Source organism: Thamnophis sirtalis, unplaced genomic scaffold, assembly GCF_051295495.1.
Source record: "Thamnophis sirtalis isolate CommonGarterSnake01/CBP01778 unplaced genomic scaffold, rThaSir2_p1.2 scaffold_2, whole genome shotgun sequence".
NCBI classification, from domain to species: domain Eukaryota; kingdom Metazoa; phylum Chordata; class Lepidosauria; order Squamata; family Natricidae; genus Thamnophis; species Thamnophis sirtalis.
The window spans coordinates 176306753-176323946 of record NW_028261382.1 but is presented as its reverse complement, the minus strand read 5'-3'; the positions used below and the strand labels follow the sequence as shown (position 1 = coordinate 176323946).

The window sequence follows — 17194 nt, the reverse complement described above, 5'->3', positions numbered from 1 at the left end:
TTCAAAATACCTTAACGTTGTCTCTACGTTTCCCAGCATGAAAATTCATGGCTAAAAGTTAATCTTAGATGTGGGTAGGGTGTGTGTGAATTATCTTTCAGGACACAAATAGTGCAAGCATAGATTGAAAATTGCACGTACGATAAACTATAACCAGCTTCTAGTTTGTCCTATCATGTTTCTATTTTCAATAATGTTCCCCTGTACTATTTGATTAAGGAGCAGGTTTGTTTTTTTGTTTAAAAAGCAGATCCAAAATGATATTTCCTGAATCTGAACCTTATAATTCATTGTCAGTTTTTCATTTTCCAGAAAACAAGAAATTATTTTACGTGTTGATTGTTCCATTCCTCCTCATTGCCTTGGCTGGTATAATTATCCTTACTGTATACTATCGAAGTAAGGGGAAACTACTGACAGGTATGTAACACCTAACGACCTTATATTATTATAAAAACTACATTTAACAGACATTTTTTTATTTAAATCTCTTAATTTGGTTATTATAAAAGTCAGGCTACTTTTTTTACATTTTTCTTTTTATATATCATTTAAGTTCTAACTTTTAGGCGTTGCATTGCAGTTTTCACAAATGTACCCTTGTGATCTAAGGGTGTGCAGAAGCGTGTAATGTTTTCTAGGCTGAAGGAAAGTCATACTTGGTTTTGGGGTGGAATCTTGGCAGCTGCAGCTGAAAAAGCGAGGCCAGAGCAAAGAAGTTGCTGCAGCAGTGGTGGGTTTCAAAAATTGTTTGAACCTACTCTGTGGGTGTGGCCTCCTTTGTGGGAGTGGCTTGCCACCCATGTGACCGGATGGGAGTGGCTTGCCGCCCATGTGACCGGATATGAAGATGCCGACGACACTTGTCAGAACCACCTTAAATGACCTCACACGCAGCACTGGCCTGCATAAGAATAGGATGTAAGCTTGTTCTTTAAAAGGCATCTTTGGTTTGCGTTAAAACAACTTCAACACACGCAATGTTCTGATTGCACCACAAACGCAGGAGTCATCCTTACCTTTCACAGAGGCACTGAGTTTGATAAATAGGAGCATGAGAGTATAGAATAATCATATCCAAGGACCAGTGGTGGGTTTCAAAAATCTTTGGAACCTCTTCTGTAGGTGTGGCCTGCTTTCCGGGTCCACTGGTGGAACCTCTTCTAACCGGTTCGGTAGATTTGACGAACCGGTTCTACCGAATAGGTGCGAACTGGTAGGAACCCACCTCTGTGCTGCAGGCAGGATAAAAATCCAAGTTTGAGATATTCAAGTTAGAATTTAAATTAAATAGAGTTGTGATTGTGATTACTGCCTATGTATTTAATAATGTCTGTGTTGCATGAAAAATTGGGGGGGGGGGACACACACATAAGGCTGCCAATTGTGTAACCCCGATCTACAGCTAAGGACTCTGTCCCTCTTACAACTTGAGGAGTAACTCTCTCAAGCTATTTCTTGAGCCAGAATTAAATGAAAAGTGCTATATCCATAGGTGTTTAATGTTTAACGACAGAGAATGGAAGCAGCGAACTTCCTCCCATATTTGGGCATACCAGGGGTTGTGACACTAAATACATATGTGTGTGTGTGTGTGTGTGTGTGTGTTTGTGTGTGTGCGCGCGCACGCGCACACACACGCACACAAACACACAATTGTTCTTTTGGTAATTCATGTGATATTCCTTCCAACAGACTAGCCAACCAATCACCCGCATATAGCTAGGTCATTAGCAAGTCAGTCATAAGTTGATGGCACATGATATGGAACAAAGACCCAAGTGATATGGAATGTTCTGTTTTAGTCATGGGTAGATTGTCGAGATAGACACATCTTCCATTTGTAGAGTGAAGGGGGGTATCGGGAATCATTTTGCAACTCACACTTTACCACAAACCCTTCCAAAAGCAAACTATTTTTAGCAAAGTATACTTAAAAACAAATTGATGCCATAATATTTAAGAATGAATTATGCAAGCTTTCTTAATTTGTCCATATGTGTCATCTTTATCACTTATTCTTAAGTCAGTGAACGCAATTACAGCAAGTGTACAAGTCTATTGAAATTAATACTTTAAGTGCGCTTCACTCTGTGAGAAAATGTAATGTTATATTATCTATTATGATAATATGTCTCATTCTGATGGTTCACTGTGAATAAATAGTTCAGTCCAATCTTTAATATTGAATGTTTATAAGTGTTTTTGTAAAGATTTTTTTATACTTATACTTTTATACTTATACTTATATTTTTTTATATTTAGCCAGCCATAATATGTATAGTTGCATTTGTGGTTCACTAATATTCTGCTAAAATGCTAGAATCTAACTGAAAACTGTTTCTATATTTCCTTCCAGCAGATTTACAATACTGGGCCCAGGAAATATGCCACCAAATTAAAGGGAAAAAGGTGAATTCTAAGACTTTATGGATGTTTATACCTTTTGAATGTTTGAATGTTTATTTTATTTATATGCCGCCCTTTTCCCCCGAAGGGGACTCAGGGCAGCTCACAACTCAACTAAGGGAGGGGGATACAGACAAAAAAATTAAAACAACGCGCAACAATACATAATTTAAAAAGCGCAACAATCATACCATTTGAGATAGGGGCAATGATTCTTTAGCCCCAGGCCTGTAGGAACAGCCAGGTTTTGAGGGCTTTGCAGAAGGCCTGGAGGGTGGTGAGGGTGCGAATCTCCACGGGGAGCTCGTTCCAGAGGGTCGGAGCGGCCACAGAGAAGGCTCTCCTCCGAGTAGTCGCCAGTCGACACTGGCTGGCGGATGGAATTCGGAGGAGGCCTAATCTGTGGGATCTAATCGGTCTAGAGGAGGTAATTGGCAGCAGGCAGTCTCTCAAGTACCCAGGTCCAATACCATGAAGGGCTTTATAAGTGATGACTAGCGCCTTGAAGCGTATCCGAAGACCAATAGGCAGCCAGTGCAGCTCACGGAGGATAGGTGTTACGTGGGTGAACCGAGGTGCACCCACGATCGCTCGCGTGGCTGCATTCTGGACAAGCTGGAGTCGCCGAATGCTCTTCAAGGGCTGCCCCATGTAGAGCACGTTGCAGTAGTCCAGTCTAGAGGTCACAAAGGCGCGAGTGACTGTAGTGAGGGCCGTTTCATGTTTTTTTCCTGGTTTGCTCTCTTCCGATATCTTTGTTTGTTGGAGAATTCTTTAAGTGGTGAAATAAAGTTGTAATTTGTAAAACTGTTTGGTTGACATAAGGTCAAAAGGAAATGATGGAAGTATAAGAAACGGAAAAACCACAAAGACTCCCTTGGCTTTAAGCCATAGGAATTTTTTAAAAAATTGGTTGCAATTTGTCTGGGTTTACTTAACAGATGATCACTACTACTATAGGAGACGGTCTATTCTTTTCTTTGCAGGATTCCTCTTGTGATACATTTGTAAACACAAACGCAGCACATCCTGCTGGCCTTCAGCTTTTGGGAGACACGTATTTGGTGGATCCTGACAAATATTGCTTTCCAGATGAGATGCATTACCCGTGTGATCACCTCCTGGGTAGAAAAGATGATCCTGAGAGAATACTTTACGGGTCAGGAGGAAATTTCCCGCCATTGTTTCTAACTACCATCTCTGAAGATGACCACTTGAGACAGATTCCTATGGAAGATGAATACACAGACAAAGCATCCCACGGGCAGTGTTATTTACCTTTAGTCAGCCAATCTGATAGCAAACCCACATCACCCTTCTCTGAACCGCTAGAAGTGGGAGAGAACGACAGCTTGAATTACTTCTTCACCGGAACGGAAAATCTGGACGAATTAGGACCCTGCTGTTGCTTAGACCCGCCATGTGCGATGGATCCTCTTCAGGCTTCCTCACACAAATACCTGCCGGGTCCTTGTAACCATTTCACTTGTGCCAAGAGGAGAGAGGTTGATAATGAAGACGCAGCTACTTCCCGGCTATTGTCCGAAGAAAAGTATAGCTTTCCCAGCTCATCTTGTAGACGACCTCCTAATGAACTGGACGATGCCGCAGATTCCTTAAAAGAAAATGGATCTCCTCTGCTAGGCCCCTGTGGTTTGAAATCTTCTTCGCTAGACCAAAGTGGGTCGCCAAACAATATTGGAGACCAAAGTGACTCACCTGATGATGGAAAGGACCAGAATACAAAAAGAACATCGGAGTCAAGCTGCAATGCTTCAGATCCACCAGCAGCATCCGGTAAGCCCTCTATACGAAGCCCACTTTTTTCCTTAGTTTAAAAATGGATTCTATTCCGCGAGTCATCGACGACAATAGGGGGCGGAGCTCATCTGCGTTTCAAGGCCATTGAGCCAGGGCTGCTTGAAGACATTTCCAATGTCATGGGGTCAGCATTACACCGCAGAGCGCTGTTTTAACCTTTTACGTAGCGCTGTTACCTCTCCACCGAAGTGGTACCTTTCTATCTACTTGCATTGGCATGCTTTCGAATTGCTAGGTGTTTTGAGGAGCTGGGGTGAGGACGAAAGTTCATACATTGTGTGGCGCTCAGGTCTCAAACTTGGCCTGCTGTTTCCAGAGCCGAGGTGGCGCAGTGGTTAGGGTGCAGTACTGCAGGCCACTTCAGCTGACTGTTATCTGCAGTTCAGCGGTTCTAATCTCACCGGCTCAAGGTTGACTCAGCCTTCCATCCTTCCGAGGTGGGTAAAATGAGGACCCAGACTGTGGGGGCGATATGCTGACTCTGTAAACCGCTTAGAGAGGGCTGAAAGCCCTATGAAGCGGTATATAAGTCTAACTGCTATTGCTATTGCTATTCCAGCCAACATGCCCACTCTCTTAACTCCTGAGCCACCACACTGCATGCTTTTATTGATAGTGTGTGTGGAGGGGGGGGGGGTAGATATTATTCAGCACCTACAGAGCAGATTGCAGTACCCACTCTATATTGAAAAAAAGCTAAATAAAGACAGGTTTTGTTAATATTTATACGGAAGACAAAGAGATCTGAGTAGATTTTGTTGGGAAATTAAATAAATAGGAAACAATTTCTGTATTGAAGTAAAGACGACATACATAGATGTACGTAGCAGTATATACAATTCCTGAGGTCAATGCAGGAGACGGAGAAGAAAGGCAAGTCAAATGAAGTCTGAACATTGAAATGACATCTGTTCTTTACTCATTTTTTGACACTACAGTATAAAAATTGAAGCTAGAGGCAGAAAAGTGGAAAATCCTGTTTACAGCAATTACTTCATATTGCTTCATAGTAAGTTCGGCTCTGCGTGTTAATCTAGAAGTTAATTTTAAAGATCATTTAAATAACATTTTTTCTCTGGGATTTTGGAAATGTTGGGCCCAATGTGATTATATTCTGGTGCCAGTGGTTTTTCTCCACCCAGCAAACAAAGTATGCTTTTTGGCAGTCTTTACTTTGGTCAAGCAACTTGGCTAGCCAATGTTGTGGTGGTGGTTGAAAGGAAAACAGAATCCACAGTGAACCTCCAATTACAAATAGAGAGGTACAACTAAAGGAGATGAAAATATTAGTCATACTTTTTATGGCACCCTTTATACTATAGTGTACATTTTCCAAATATGCTGGGCTGTGGCCCTCATCACTTACAGCTGACCAGCAATTAACTATAATAGTAGACACTGTAGTTTAATTGCGAGTGTAGAGAAGATTGTTGCATAGAAGCACTTGAACAATATTTTCAGGATAATTTGATGAATAATTATTCTCTCTCCCGCTTGACTGTTATCCTGCTAAACAAAATATGGAATATTCGCAATAATAACTACAATTCATTAAACGTGGGAATAATTCATTCCAGGCAGCGGTATAGAGAAGGCACACTTCCAAGGTCTTGATAAATGACAGTGTTTAATGCAGTGTTTCTCAACCTTGGCAACTTGAAGATGTCCGGACTTCAACTCCCAGAATTCCCCAGCCAGCGACAGCTGGCTGGGGGATTCTGGGACTTGAAGTCCACAGGACTTAAAGTCGCCAAGGTTGAGAAACACTGAACTAGAGATTGTACAAGATTGTACTAGAGATTGTACACTGTACAAGTAGGCATTAAACAAGGACCACTTGCAGAGTCAATCCCAGTGATTTCCAAGCATTGAATTCAGTGGGATCTATCAGTGGACCAGAATAGGGACCCTTCCCTTTTTTAACCTCTGCACTCTCTTTAATTCAAATATTTGGAAGAATCTCAGGAGCAGATGGGCGAGAAACTCATGCAGTGAACACAACATTCCCATAATGTTGGACGAGGCCTGGAAAATATGTTGCATTTTCAAAATTTTCCTCTTCTGGTAATTAATTCCTTAGCAATATAATTCTTCTCATCCTTCTTCCTCTACTTCAGTTCCTAGTTATTTTGGATCAGGAGCCCATAATTTTCTATAGTTTTTGCACCACTCTAAATTATTAATCAAAAATTATTATTTATTTTTGCACAAACTACATCCTTTCTTGGAATATTGCCTAGTTGCAGTTCTCTTATTGTCATATTAATTATGTCTGCACTTATTCCCCTCTGCCTTGACCCCTTTTTAGGAAATGTGACAGGAAACGGGAACTCTACATTCATTTCAAGCGGACAAGTCATGAATTTTAAGGGCGAAATTATTTTTGTCTACGTTACTCAGAACTCCCAGGAAGGATCAATGTCTCCTGGATCAAGTGACGACAGCCTGGGGAACCCAGTGCAAGAGGAAAACTTACACCGCTGTGAGACTTTTGCAGGCAACGCTGAGCAGTATAAAGAAAAATGTGCCGAAATCGATAAGTATCACAGCATGGAATCTGGAGAACCTCAAAGCACCGTAGAAGGATACAGGAGGACTTTCGGGCCTATTGGTCAAGAAGAGAATTGTGAAAGCCAGAAGACGCCGTTCTCTTCTGAAGGCTCCCAGCCTATACAAGAGGAAGGGAAGCCAGGATATTCTTAAAGGAGATGGTGCAGCGATGCAGACTAATGCTCGTTACTGGTATTCAGTCAACTACCATTCACTGAACACGATCTGGAAATCTGGAAGAGCCGAGGTGGCGCAGTGGTTAGGGTGCAGTACTGCAGGCCACTTCAGCTGACTGCTATCTGCAGTTCGGCGGTTCTAATCTCACCGGCTCAAGGTTGACTCAGCCTTCCATCCTTCCGAGGTGGGTGAAATGAGGACCCAGACTGTGGGGGCGATACGCTGACTCTGTAAACCGCTTAGAGAGGGCTGAAAGCCCTATGAAGCAGTATATAAGTCTTAACTGCTATTGCTAAAACAGATGCAGATAGCACTAATTAAGCAAAGGAAGCCTTCCGTCGGTTACTGAGATGTCAGATTTCCAACTGCTGGCTTACAAGGGAGTTCTTTGCTCCAATGTAAAAAATGGTAGCGGAGACGGTTGAATACTATTAATGCTATGTAGAATATTTTGGTTTTCCAAGAAAAGAGTAGCGTTTGGGGATTCAGAGATGAGGTGCGTTGTGTCACTGCTGTCCTTCCAGGTGCCAAGGATTATGTTCCTATGGAATTGACACATGCTGCTTAAGGCTCATCCAGAGGATTTTTAGAACAGTAGCTCCTGTTTATGTACAGTGGCAACGTTAACAGGTGCCTTAACTTAACTACTGTAGGAAAATACAGATGAAAATTCAGTAAAACATACATTAGTTTTGTCTGTCCTGATGTTTCAGATAAGATTTCTGCCTCTCTTTTATTTTTTCCATTTAAAATATCTCGTGTTCATCACTTTAAATGTTTGTCCATGGCTAAAGAGCCGAGGTGGCGCAGTGGTTAAATGCAGCACTGCAGGCTACTTCAGCTGACTGCAGTTCTGCAGTTCGGCTGTTCAAATCTCACCGGCTCAGGGTTGACTCAGCCTTCCATCCTTCCGAGGTGGGTGAAATGAGGACCCGGATTGTTGTTGGGGGGCGATATGCCGACTCTGTAAACCGCTTAGAGAGGGCTGAAAGCCCTATGAAGCGGTATATAAGTCTAACTGCTATTGCTAACCTAAATTTTTCGAAAGGAAATTGGAATTGCTCTCGGTTCTCAGTGAGAGCTAGCTTCACGTCACACTACACTCCTGTTGGGTTGCGTGGCACTTTTTGAAAAGTTTGCCACTGAAGGAGTAGCAAACTATGAGTTGTGCTGATAGAACATCCCCGTCATTCAGTCTTTCAATTGCTATGAAGCCCGGGATTCCAAATTAAAGCAATAAAACTTAACGCTTTGTGTGTACCCACAACTCCTTCCTACCATATTCTCATTAATGGCGAAAAAGAAGACTGACTGCTCGTGAGCACTTTTTCCCAAGACAGGCAGGGAAGATGGGGTTGTATATTTTAGATAAGTAACTTAACAACAATCCAGGAATGTCAAACTCAAAGGCCATGAAATCCGGCCCGCAGGTTGCTTAGATCTGATCCGCAGAGATCTGGAACCTGGAAACGGTTCCACCACAAATGCGCAAACGACAAAAGCGCGTCTGACTAAACCGCGGTGACAAAACCGTGCCGACAAAACCGCACCGACGAATGAGCGCTGAAGCGCGCCGACAACAGTGCGCCAACAGAAGCGCGCTGTAACATAACCCTAAACCTAACCCTAAACCTTACCTTAACTTAAATCGCGCTTCTGTCGGCGCGCTTCTGTCGGCGCGCTGTTGTCGGCGCGCTTTTGACATCGCGGTTTTAGCGCCGCGGTTTTGTCGGCGCGCTTTTGACGTTCGCGCCTTTGTCGTGCCACGCCTGGAAACAGCGAAGGACTGGCCTGAAAATGAAATGATTCCATTTTCGCTGGAAGGGGGTTGCAGGAGGCTGTCGCAGCTGAAAACAGTTCACGAAGGCTGCATGCGGCCCTCCCGAGCTCCGTTTTTTGCTGGCGGTGGATTGCAGGGAGCCATCGCAGCCAAAAACGGACCTCAGGAGCCCGTTTTCACTGGCAGAGTGGTGAGGTCAGCACAGGCACCCCCGACACGAGTGACATCGAGCTGGCTACACACACACCCTGACCTCCTCCCTAAGATCAAATACAACCAACCCTGATGCGCCCCTCAATGAAATCGGGTTTGACACTGGTATACACAGAAAAGGTGGCTGGTTCATTTAATATCATCAAATGACCTTAACTCCATATCTAAGGCATGGAATGCAATCCTTTGGATTGGATTGAGGCTGAAATTATATTGTTCTGTATTTATGCTGGCATGATAAGGCTCCAATGCCTCGAAGGACATCTCTTGACATTAATGACATGCTCTATGCCAGTGTTTCTCAACCTTGACAACTTGAAGATGTCTGGACTTCAACTCCCCAGAATTCCCCAGCCAGCGAATGCTGGCTGGGGAATTCTGGGAGTTGAAGTCCAGACATCTTCAAGTTGACAAGGTTGAGAAACACTGCTCTATGCAGTGTATCTTTTAAAATGTGTAAAACTAAAGTAATAATTTTATGAAACGAAGAAGTTAGTTTTTTAAGGAATGTTTATGATAGTTTTATTTGCTAAAATTCTAATTTTGTTTAAAAAAAAACACACCACTAATATTTTACCAGCTGTCCCTTTTAATACTCACTAGCTGTGTATTATCTCAATATTTCTAACACTCGTTGGCTGGTAGTAATTATGCCAACAAGTTTGATGGCTGGAGTACCAGAGTCAAAAGTTCAGCTTTCCCCCAGCTTCATTTGCAACTTTTCACTTTTCTCATCTACAAGTAAGCCCTTGACTTACAACTGTGGTTGGGAGCAGAACTTCTGTTGCTAAGTGAGATGGTTGTTAAGTGAGACACGTTCAACAAACTTTGTGTTTGTATCCCCTTTTCCCCTTTTGAGTTGTTTGCCGCCCTGAGTCCCTCCCGGAGAAGGGCGGCATACAAATAAACTAAATCTCAATCTCAAGAACCTTTTGCTGCTGTTGTTAAGAGAATCACCATGGCTATTAAGTGAATCTGACTTCCTCTATTGGCTTTGCTTGTCGGAAGCAGGCTGGGAGGATTGCGAAGGGTGATCATGTGACCCTGGGACGCTGCAACTATTGTAAATTGCCAAGCACTCAAATTTTGATCACATGAACCCCTGGGACATTCTCATTTGAGGATCAGTTGTAAACTCACCTTTTTTCAGCAATGGCGTAATTTCAAATCTACAAATAGATGTAAATCGCGGGCTGCTTTTATTGAATTAACACCCATGGAAGTGATGTAAGAGTAACGGAATAGACTGACGCAAATATGGCCCAATGCCATTCCCTAATTTTGACTGGAAATTAGACTTCATTTATTAGGAATATGGAATGAAAAGAAATGAATGAAATGTTGAATAAAGGGTATAGATCCACACACAGTGATGTCTCTGTTTGGTACGTAATTTCTTTTCGAAGAAAAAGGTATGAAATATGTTCTGACACACAAACACACCCTCGTCCCACACCAACACACACTCCGAGCCAGAGATAAATTACGGCATTTAATTAACAGACAAACAGGTCCTTGGCAGCAAACCAGCACAGACAAGCTTGGGCAGCAATAAACACAGATAAGGCTTGGCAGCAATCCAGCCTGCCAAGCTCAGAATAATGTTCTCCAACATTCGTTCCTGCATTGACTTCTGCAAAGAGGGCCGTGTGCACAAGTAGCTTTTTATAGTCTGGAGAGGAGCCTAATGACCACCAGCTGAGTGCAATCACCTCCTGTAACTGCGTAATTGTTCCTGACGCCTAGTAGCTCTTCGATGGCGTGCATCCAGGAACAACTCACTGCTGACGTCCGGATCGCACTCCCTTGTCTCCTCCCCACTGGTCCAAGGCTCAGGCGCCTCCTGGTGGCCAACCAGCCTCTCTGCGCCCTGCTCGGAGTCGGAACCCTGTCCAGGGTCCTCCACATCCTCCAGAGCCGATTCATAAGACCCCTCGCTGTCGGAGTCTGGTGGCAGCTCCAACGGCTCCTGCTGGGCCACAACAGAAATAGACTTGAGGATACTATCATTTACCGTGTACTACAAGCGTATTGTGTTGATATGAGGACAATCAAAGAATTTATTCCATGATACAGAATAAAATGATAAATATAATGGTTCTAACGTTAACTATGTGCCAAAAAAACCCCAAGATGCATATTTCATTGGAATCCAGAATGGATTCTCTGTTTCTTGAAGTACTGAAGTTGAATACATATAAGCAATGTTAGTGTTTTTGTAACACATAAGCAAAATGTATATACCGTAATTAGTCCTCAACTTATAATCACAGTTGAGCCCAAAATTTCCTTTGCTAAGCAAAATCGTTAAGTGAGTTTTGCATCGTTTTACAACCTTTCTTGCCATGGTTGTTAAGCGAATGGCTGCAGTTAAATTAGTAACACAGTTGTTAAGTCAGTGTTTCTCAACCTTGGCTGGAGAATTCTGGGAGTTGAAGTCCACAAGTCTTAAAGTTGCCAAGTTTGGGAACCACTGGCCTAGTGCAATAACTACTGAAGAAGTAGGTGTTTGAAAGGCCCCATGATGTGCTTCATTGCTCATTTTTATAATGCAAGAATGTGTTGCGGGCCAGCTATAGTATTGCTTTTGTGGCAGGCGTTAAATGTCATATTCCAATTCTTTTTATTGTTACATGGAATGTAGGCTGCAAAAGAAAAAATGCATGTTTATTTACTGCCGTACATTGACAATCAAATTCCTAATAAGTTATTGCGAGCCAACTATTCCTACAGTTAAATGAAAGCAAATGAAGAACCACCAAATATGTATCCTACACAAAATTCACGAGGACATGTGAACAATTATGAGTGAAAAAGGAAAATCGATAGAAGGTTTTGGGGAGTATATCATGTATCACACATCTGTATCAAATAGTGAAACATGGCTGACAAAAATCCTCAATGTAAACAACAGGCTTACCCAGTGGTGGGATCCTCGCGTTTTAATAACCGGTTTGGTGATCACACGCGCTGAGCATGTGTGCGCATTTTGAAGAAATCTTCACTTCCGGGCATCTTCGGAGGGGTAACACAGCTGATCCAGGCAGCAATCCACTCTGCCGCGTGAATCAGCTGAGAAGATAAAGGTAGGAAAATACCCTGAACTTATTTCACTTCCGCCATGGTCATTAAGCAAGTCACCATTAACCCATTACACCACAATGAAACAAAAAATATCACCAAAGTATATTAATAAAGGGGAGTATTTAGATCCTGCAGGAACGGTGGTGTTTATTTCAGACATGAATAATACGCAAATGTATTATTCCAATTATCAACCAATTATCAATAGGTTGTTATGACTTGTTCCCATTTGTTCCTGTCCTACTCAAGATGGGTGTTTCTATCTGCGAAAGCAGCAATTAAAGCATTATCACCGGGAGGAGAGAAGAGATCAGGCCATCCTGTGATCTTAACCACCTCTGCAACATGTGAGTTGCAAGAATGTGTGATGTGTGCACATGGGGAATTCCCAACAGTAGTCCTCAGAACCAGAAAGTTGACTCCTTGTATTCACCCAATGCACCAGTGGTGGGATTCAAATAATTTAACAACTGGTTCTCTGCCCTAATGACCATCTGGGTAGGTGGGGCTCAGTGGTCATGTGATCATGTGGGCGTGGCCAACTCAATGTCACTCAGGTCGATGGGCACTTCGCCTTGGTTGTTACAATGGTAATAAGGGTTAACCGGAGAGGCAGTTTCTGTAAGCAGAGCAATAAAGATTAGGCTAGAAACAACACTAGAATGTTTCCTTCCTGCCTTCCTTGCAGGATTAGCCCTGTAAAGTGGGAAAAAACAAAAGGAGATTTATTCCAACAACCAGTTCTCCCAACTGCTTAGAAAGTTACCAACCGGTTCTCCCGAATAGGTGCGGACTGGCTGAATCCCACCACTGCAATGCACGCACAGTACACGGACAGCACAGAGGTGGGTTCCTACCAGTTCGCACCAGTTCGGTAGCACCGGTTCGTCAAATCTACCGAACCGGTTAGAAGAGGTTCCACCAGTGGACCCGGAAAGCAGGCCACACCTACAGAAGAGGCTCCAAACTTTTTTGAAACCCACCACTGGTCCTTGGATATGATTATTCTACACTATCATGCTCCTATTTATAAAACTCAGTGCCTCTGTGAAAGGTAAGGATGACTACTGTGTTTGTGGTGCAATCAGAACGTTGCGTGTGTTGAAGTTGTTTTAACGCAAACCAAAGATGCCTTTTAAAAGACAAGTTTGCATCCTATTCTTATGCATGCCAGTGCTGTGTGTGAGGTAATTTAAGGTGGTTCTGACAAGTGTCGTCGTCATCTTCATATCCGGTCACATGGGTGGCAAGCCACCCCCATCCGGTCACATGGGTGGCAAGCCACTCCCACAAAGGAGGCCACACCCACAGAGTAGGTTCGAACAATTTTTGAAACCCACCACTGACGCACAGGCACATAAACACACATAGAAATAACATAATAGCATAACAGACAACAGAAACACAGATTCAACATGTTGCCAGAAGAAAATATAAATACAACTTGCTGGTAGCCTTGGAAAAGGTTGGAGAAACTTTCAGAAGCTGTACTCTGCATAATTCCCCTACGTTCTAAAATTACTTGAATATTTATTTCTAACAATATCTATACACATTGTTTATAATCTACCCATAACATCATGGGGAATGATTCAACCTTGGATTTAAAGGGTATTGATTTGAAATATCTACTGTATATTAAACACCCAATATTTTGTACTTACACGTCTAACACAAATAAGCAAACTTTCATCTTTAACAATTCGTTCTTTCAAAAAAGGAGTTTTATATTGGAAAGGCAACATAAACATAGCAACAAAGTTCTTTCAGGTTTTATAATTTGTAATGACGGATCTAAAATAATGGTTATTTCTCTTTTTTTTTAAATAGTTTTTATTACACATTTTTGCCTTTAAAAACGGAAAAAACGAGACAAAAAAAGGAAAACAAGAAAAACATAACAATATACAAAATAGTTACACAGCGTTCTGTATGGGGCGCATACATATTTAGCCTTTGTAGATCTCCCATTGCCTTCCTATTGGTTTTAACCTCTGTAATAATGTAATAACAGTTGTACTAACAATTATGATGATATTAATTGTTCCTATCACCATTGTATTTACGTTGTGGTCAATACTTTTAAGTTTGATAGTAATTAATAATTTTGGTTAATGTTTATTCAGTACTAATTTAAACAAAAACAAAAAGACTTTTATTCCCTATTTTGGCTCCTGTTTTCTAGCCACTTATAAATTCTATTCCATATTTTATAGAAACCCGATTCTTCTCTGTCTTTTAACTCCATGGTCATTTTGTCCATCTCTGCACATTCGAGTAGCTTTCTAATAATTGTGTCTGTTCTATTCTACTCTATTCTAATTAAGTAATGGTTATTTCACCAGCAATTTTTGATGAAGTTAATGGCAAATATAAGAAAGGAATCTACTAGGATATAAGAATATAAGAAAGGAATCTACTAGGAAAGCCAAGAAAACACTTTTTTTTTCTAATTTAGACTAATACAAACAATGGATTGTATTTCCATCCATCGCAATAGACAGTACAGTATTCTACTGCTCATAATAGCAGATTTGTCTGTTCCTGTTTCTTTTTTTTTTCTAGTGGGAAAAACCAAGTATTGTCTGTTTTGGTTACCTAAAAACAACAAGCCGATTGAATGTCTCCTAAATTTCACCAACTTCCTCCCTCTTCAGTACTTAGAAAGGCCAAATCATAGGCTACTCTGACTGCAGGATGGAGCATCATCCCCTAATGGTCTTCTTAAGGAATTTGTTCTATCAGAATGCTATATAAAGTCCCCCTACCGTTAAAAATCTCAAGAGTGGAGAGACACGTTGCATTATTTCATCCTCTTCTGTGCAGCTTCTAGAGATCTACTGCACTCTTGGGGGAGGTGGGGGAATCATTTCTCTATTTATACATGGTGTATATCGTATGTGGTATTTTCAACTACATTGACCAGAAGGAGGCACCCTTGACTGGTTTGGTCCTTATTGAAAAGAAACTTTCAATCTTTCAAACTTTCAACTCTAGAGAGTTTGAAACCAATAGAATAACATCTGGTTACTGGATCTAAGGAATCCTAATATCAACAAAGCCATTCATGGGGAGCTTCCTTGTAGCCAATGTAATTAAGGACCTTGCTATATTTTTGGGTAGACAACACAATAGATTTCACTACATTCTTTAAAGCCAGGCATGAAATAACCTAATGCTGAATTTACAAACCAAACAGATCAGAGCGCAGGGAGTTAAAACTGTATGTCCACGTTTATAAAACAGGGCATATCCAGAACATGATTTTTTTTAAATAAACGGGGTATATATCATAATATCATATAATGGACATTCAATATCCATACTTAACAAGCTCTTTTCTTCTTTTCCCTTGCCTTCTCTTAATTTTAAACCCTTCTCCACTGTATTTCATCTCTCAAAATGGATGCTAAGATGTAATTTAACCAAGTCTTCTAAATAAGTCATAATTGGCCAGCCTTGTGTAGGAAGTTAAAACCCACCCCCTCTCCCCAAAAATGAAATATCCTAGGAAATATTGAAATGGCAGAATATTGTATTCCCCTGGATGTGAAAAGGAAGAAACATGATTTAAAAAGACAGAGTAGCTCCCTGCCCACCCCCCTTTGTCAATGGGCCATTAAGATGGCCAAGCCAGTCCCTTTACATAACAAAGACTTCTCCCCTTCAGCTCCAGGTGATGGAATCAAGGGCATCCTAGTACTGGCCCTTTACCCAACTCACCACATGGCATCTGAGAACTCAACCAAATCTGGATTCAAAACGCAGCCTAGAGAGTTGCCCCTGCATGGCTCCATGGGAGTCTGACAACCAATCAGAATACAAGCTCAAGATCAAAGGCCAGAGAGGGCACAAAACCAGGGACTCAGCTTCTCTTCCTTCCCTTCTCTTCTTCTCCACCAACATTGAAGCATGTGGTCACCTTTTCTGTTCAGGAGCTCAAGCCATGTGGTCCTGTCCACCATTAAAACCATCTTTCCAAGCAGCCTCCGTGTCTCCAGTGTCTTTTCCCCCACTTGGAACCGAACCCAGAAGGACGTTTCTCTCATCACTTGCACAATTTGCTATTTACTAAGCCTTACAAAACATACCAGTTTAGTTCACCTAGTGCTCTTCAGAAAGGAGGAGGTGGGGTTTGGCTTTATGTCAGCGCTGATTCCTGACAATAGCCTGGACTAATTCCTTTCTTGGCAAGATTTGAGAACCGGTTTGCCGCTGCCTACTTCCTAGAGCTGACCCAGAGAGATCAGCTGGCTGACTTTGTGCCCAGAGCAGAATTATTTAGAAGTTAAGGTTTAGTCTAGTCCATCACTTTGAACTATTTCACCAATTTCTCGGTTCTCTTTCACATGCTAGAGCAGTGTTTCTCAACTTGGCAACTTTAAGTCCTATGGACTTCAACTCCCAGAATCCCCCAGCCAGCACAGCCTTGCTGTTTCAAAATATCCTGTTGAATGGATTTCTGCCTGCAGTGTTTGCTCTGCTTATGAATAGAGCTATCTAGATCAGTGTTTCTCAACCTTGGCAACTTGAAGATGTCCGGACTTCAACTCCCAGAATTCCCCAGCCAGCATTCGCTGGCTGGGGAATTCTGGGAGTTGAAGTCAGGACATCTTCAAGTTGCCAAGGTTGAGAAACACTGATCTAGATAATTGGCTTCTTCTTTCAATAAACTCTTTATCTCTGAAGTGCTGACATCTGCTGTGGGCTATTAAGAAAATATGGAGTCTGTTTTCTGCCTCTAAAACACTTGTTTCTCCATTTCTCCCTTTGGAGAAATATAATATTCTGCCTTTTTAATATTCCTCAAAATATTTCATTCTTGGGGGGGGGGGTTTCCCCCGCATATTTATCTATATCCTATGACTATCATTAAGTGTTGTACCTTTTGATTCTTGATGAATGTTTCATGTCTTTTGGTGCATTTGCACCAAAGACAAATTCCTTGTGTGTACAATCACACTTGGCCAATAAAGAATTCTGTTCTGTTCTGTTCTATTCTGTTCTATTCTATTCTATTCTATTTCTATTTCTCAAGCTGATTATAAATACTTTTTCACCTCTTTATTCTGCTGGTAGAAAGTCCAGCTGCAGAGCAAGCACTCACAGCTTGAGAAATACACTATATACTTTGCCAAAAGTATTCGCTCATAACTGAGT

General features: G+C 41.8%; 1 protein-coding gene across 1 annotated transcript in view; it reads left to right on the top strand.

The window, feature by feature from the left end:
• Positions 1 to 8494, top strand: part of TNFRSF11A (TNF receptor superfamily member 11a) — a 39257-nt gene extending 30763 nt beyond the window's left edge. The window contains exons 7-10 of the mRNA XM_087707567.1: positions 298 to 420; positions 2360 to 2412; positions 3396 to 4206; positions 6539 to 8494. Coding sequence (XP_087563693.1) covers positions 298 to 420; positions 2360 to 2412; positions 3396 to 4206; positions 6539 to 6933 — 1382 coding nt within the window. The 3' untranslated portion in view covers positions 6934 to 8494. The remainder of the gene's footprint in view (positions 1 to 297; positions 421 to 2359; positions 2413 to 3395; positions 4207 to 6538) is intronic.
• The last annotated feature ends 8700 nt before the right edge of the window (positions 8495 to 17194 follow it).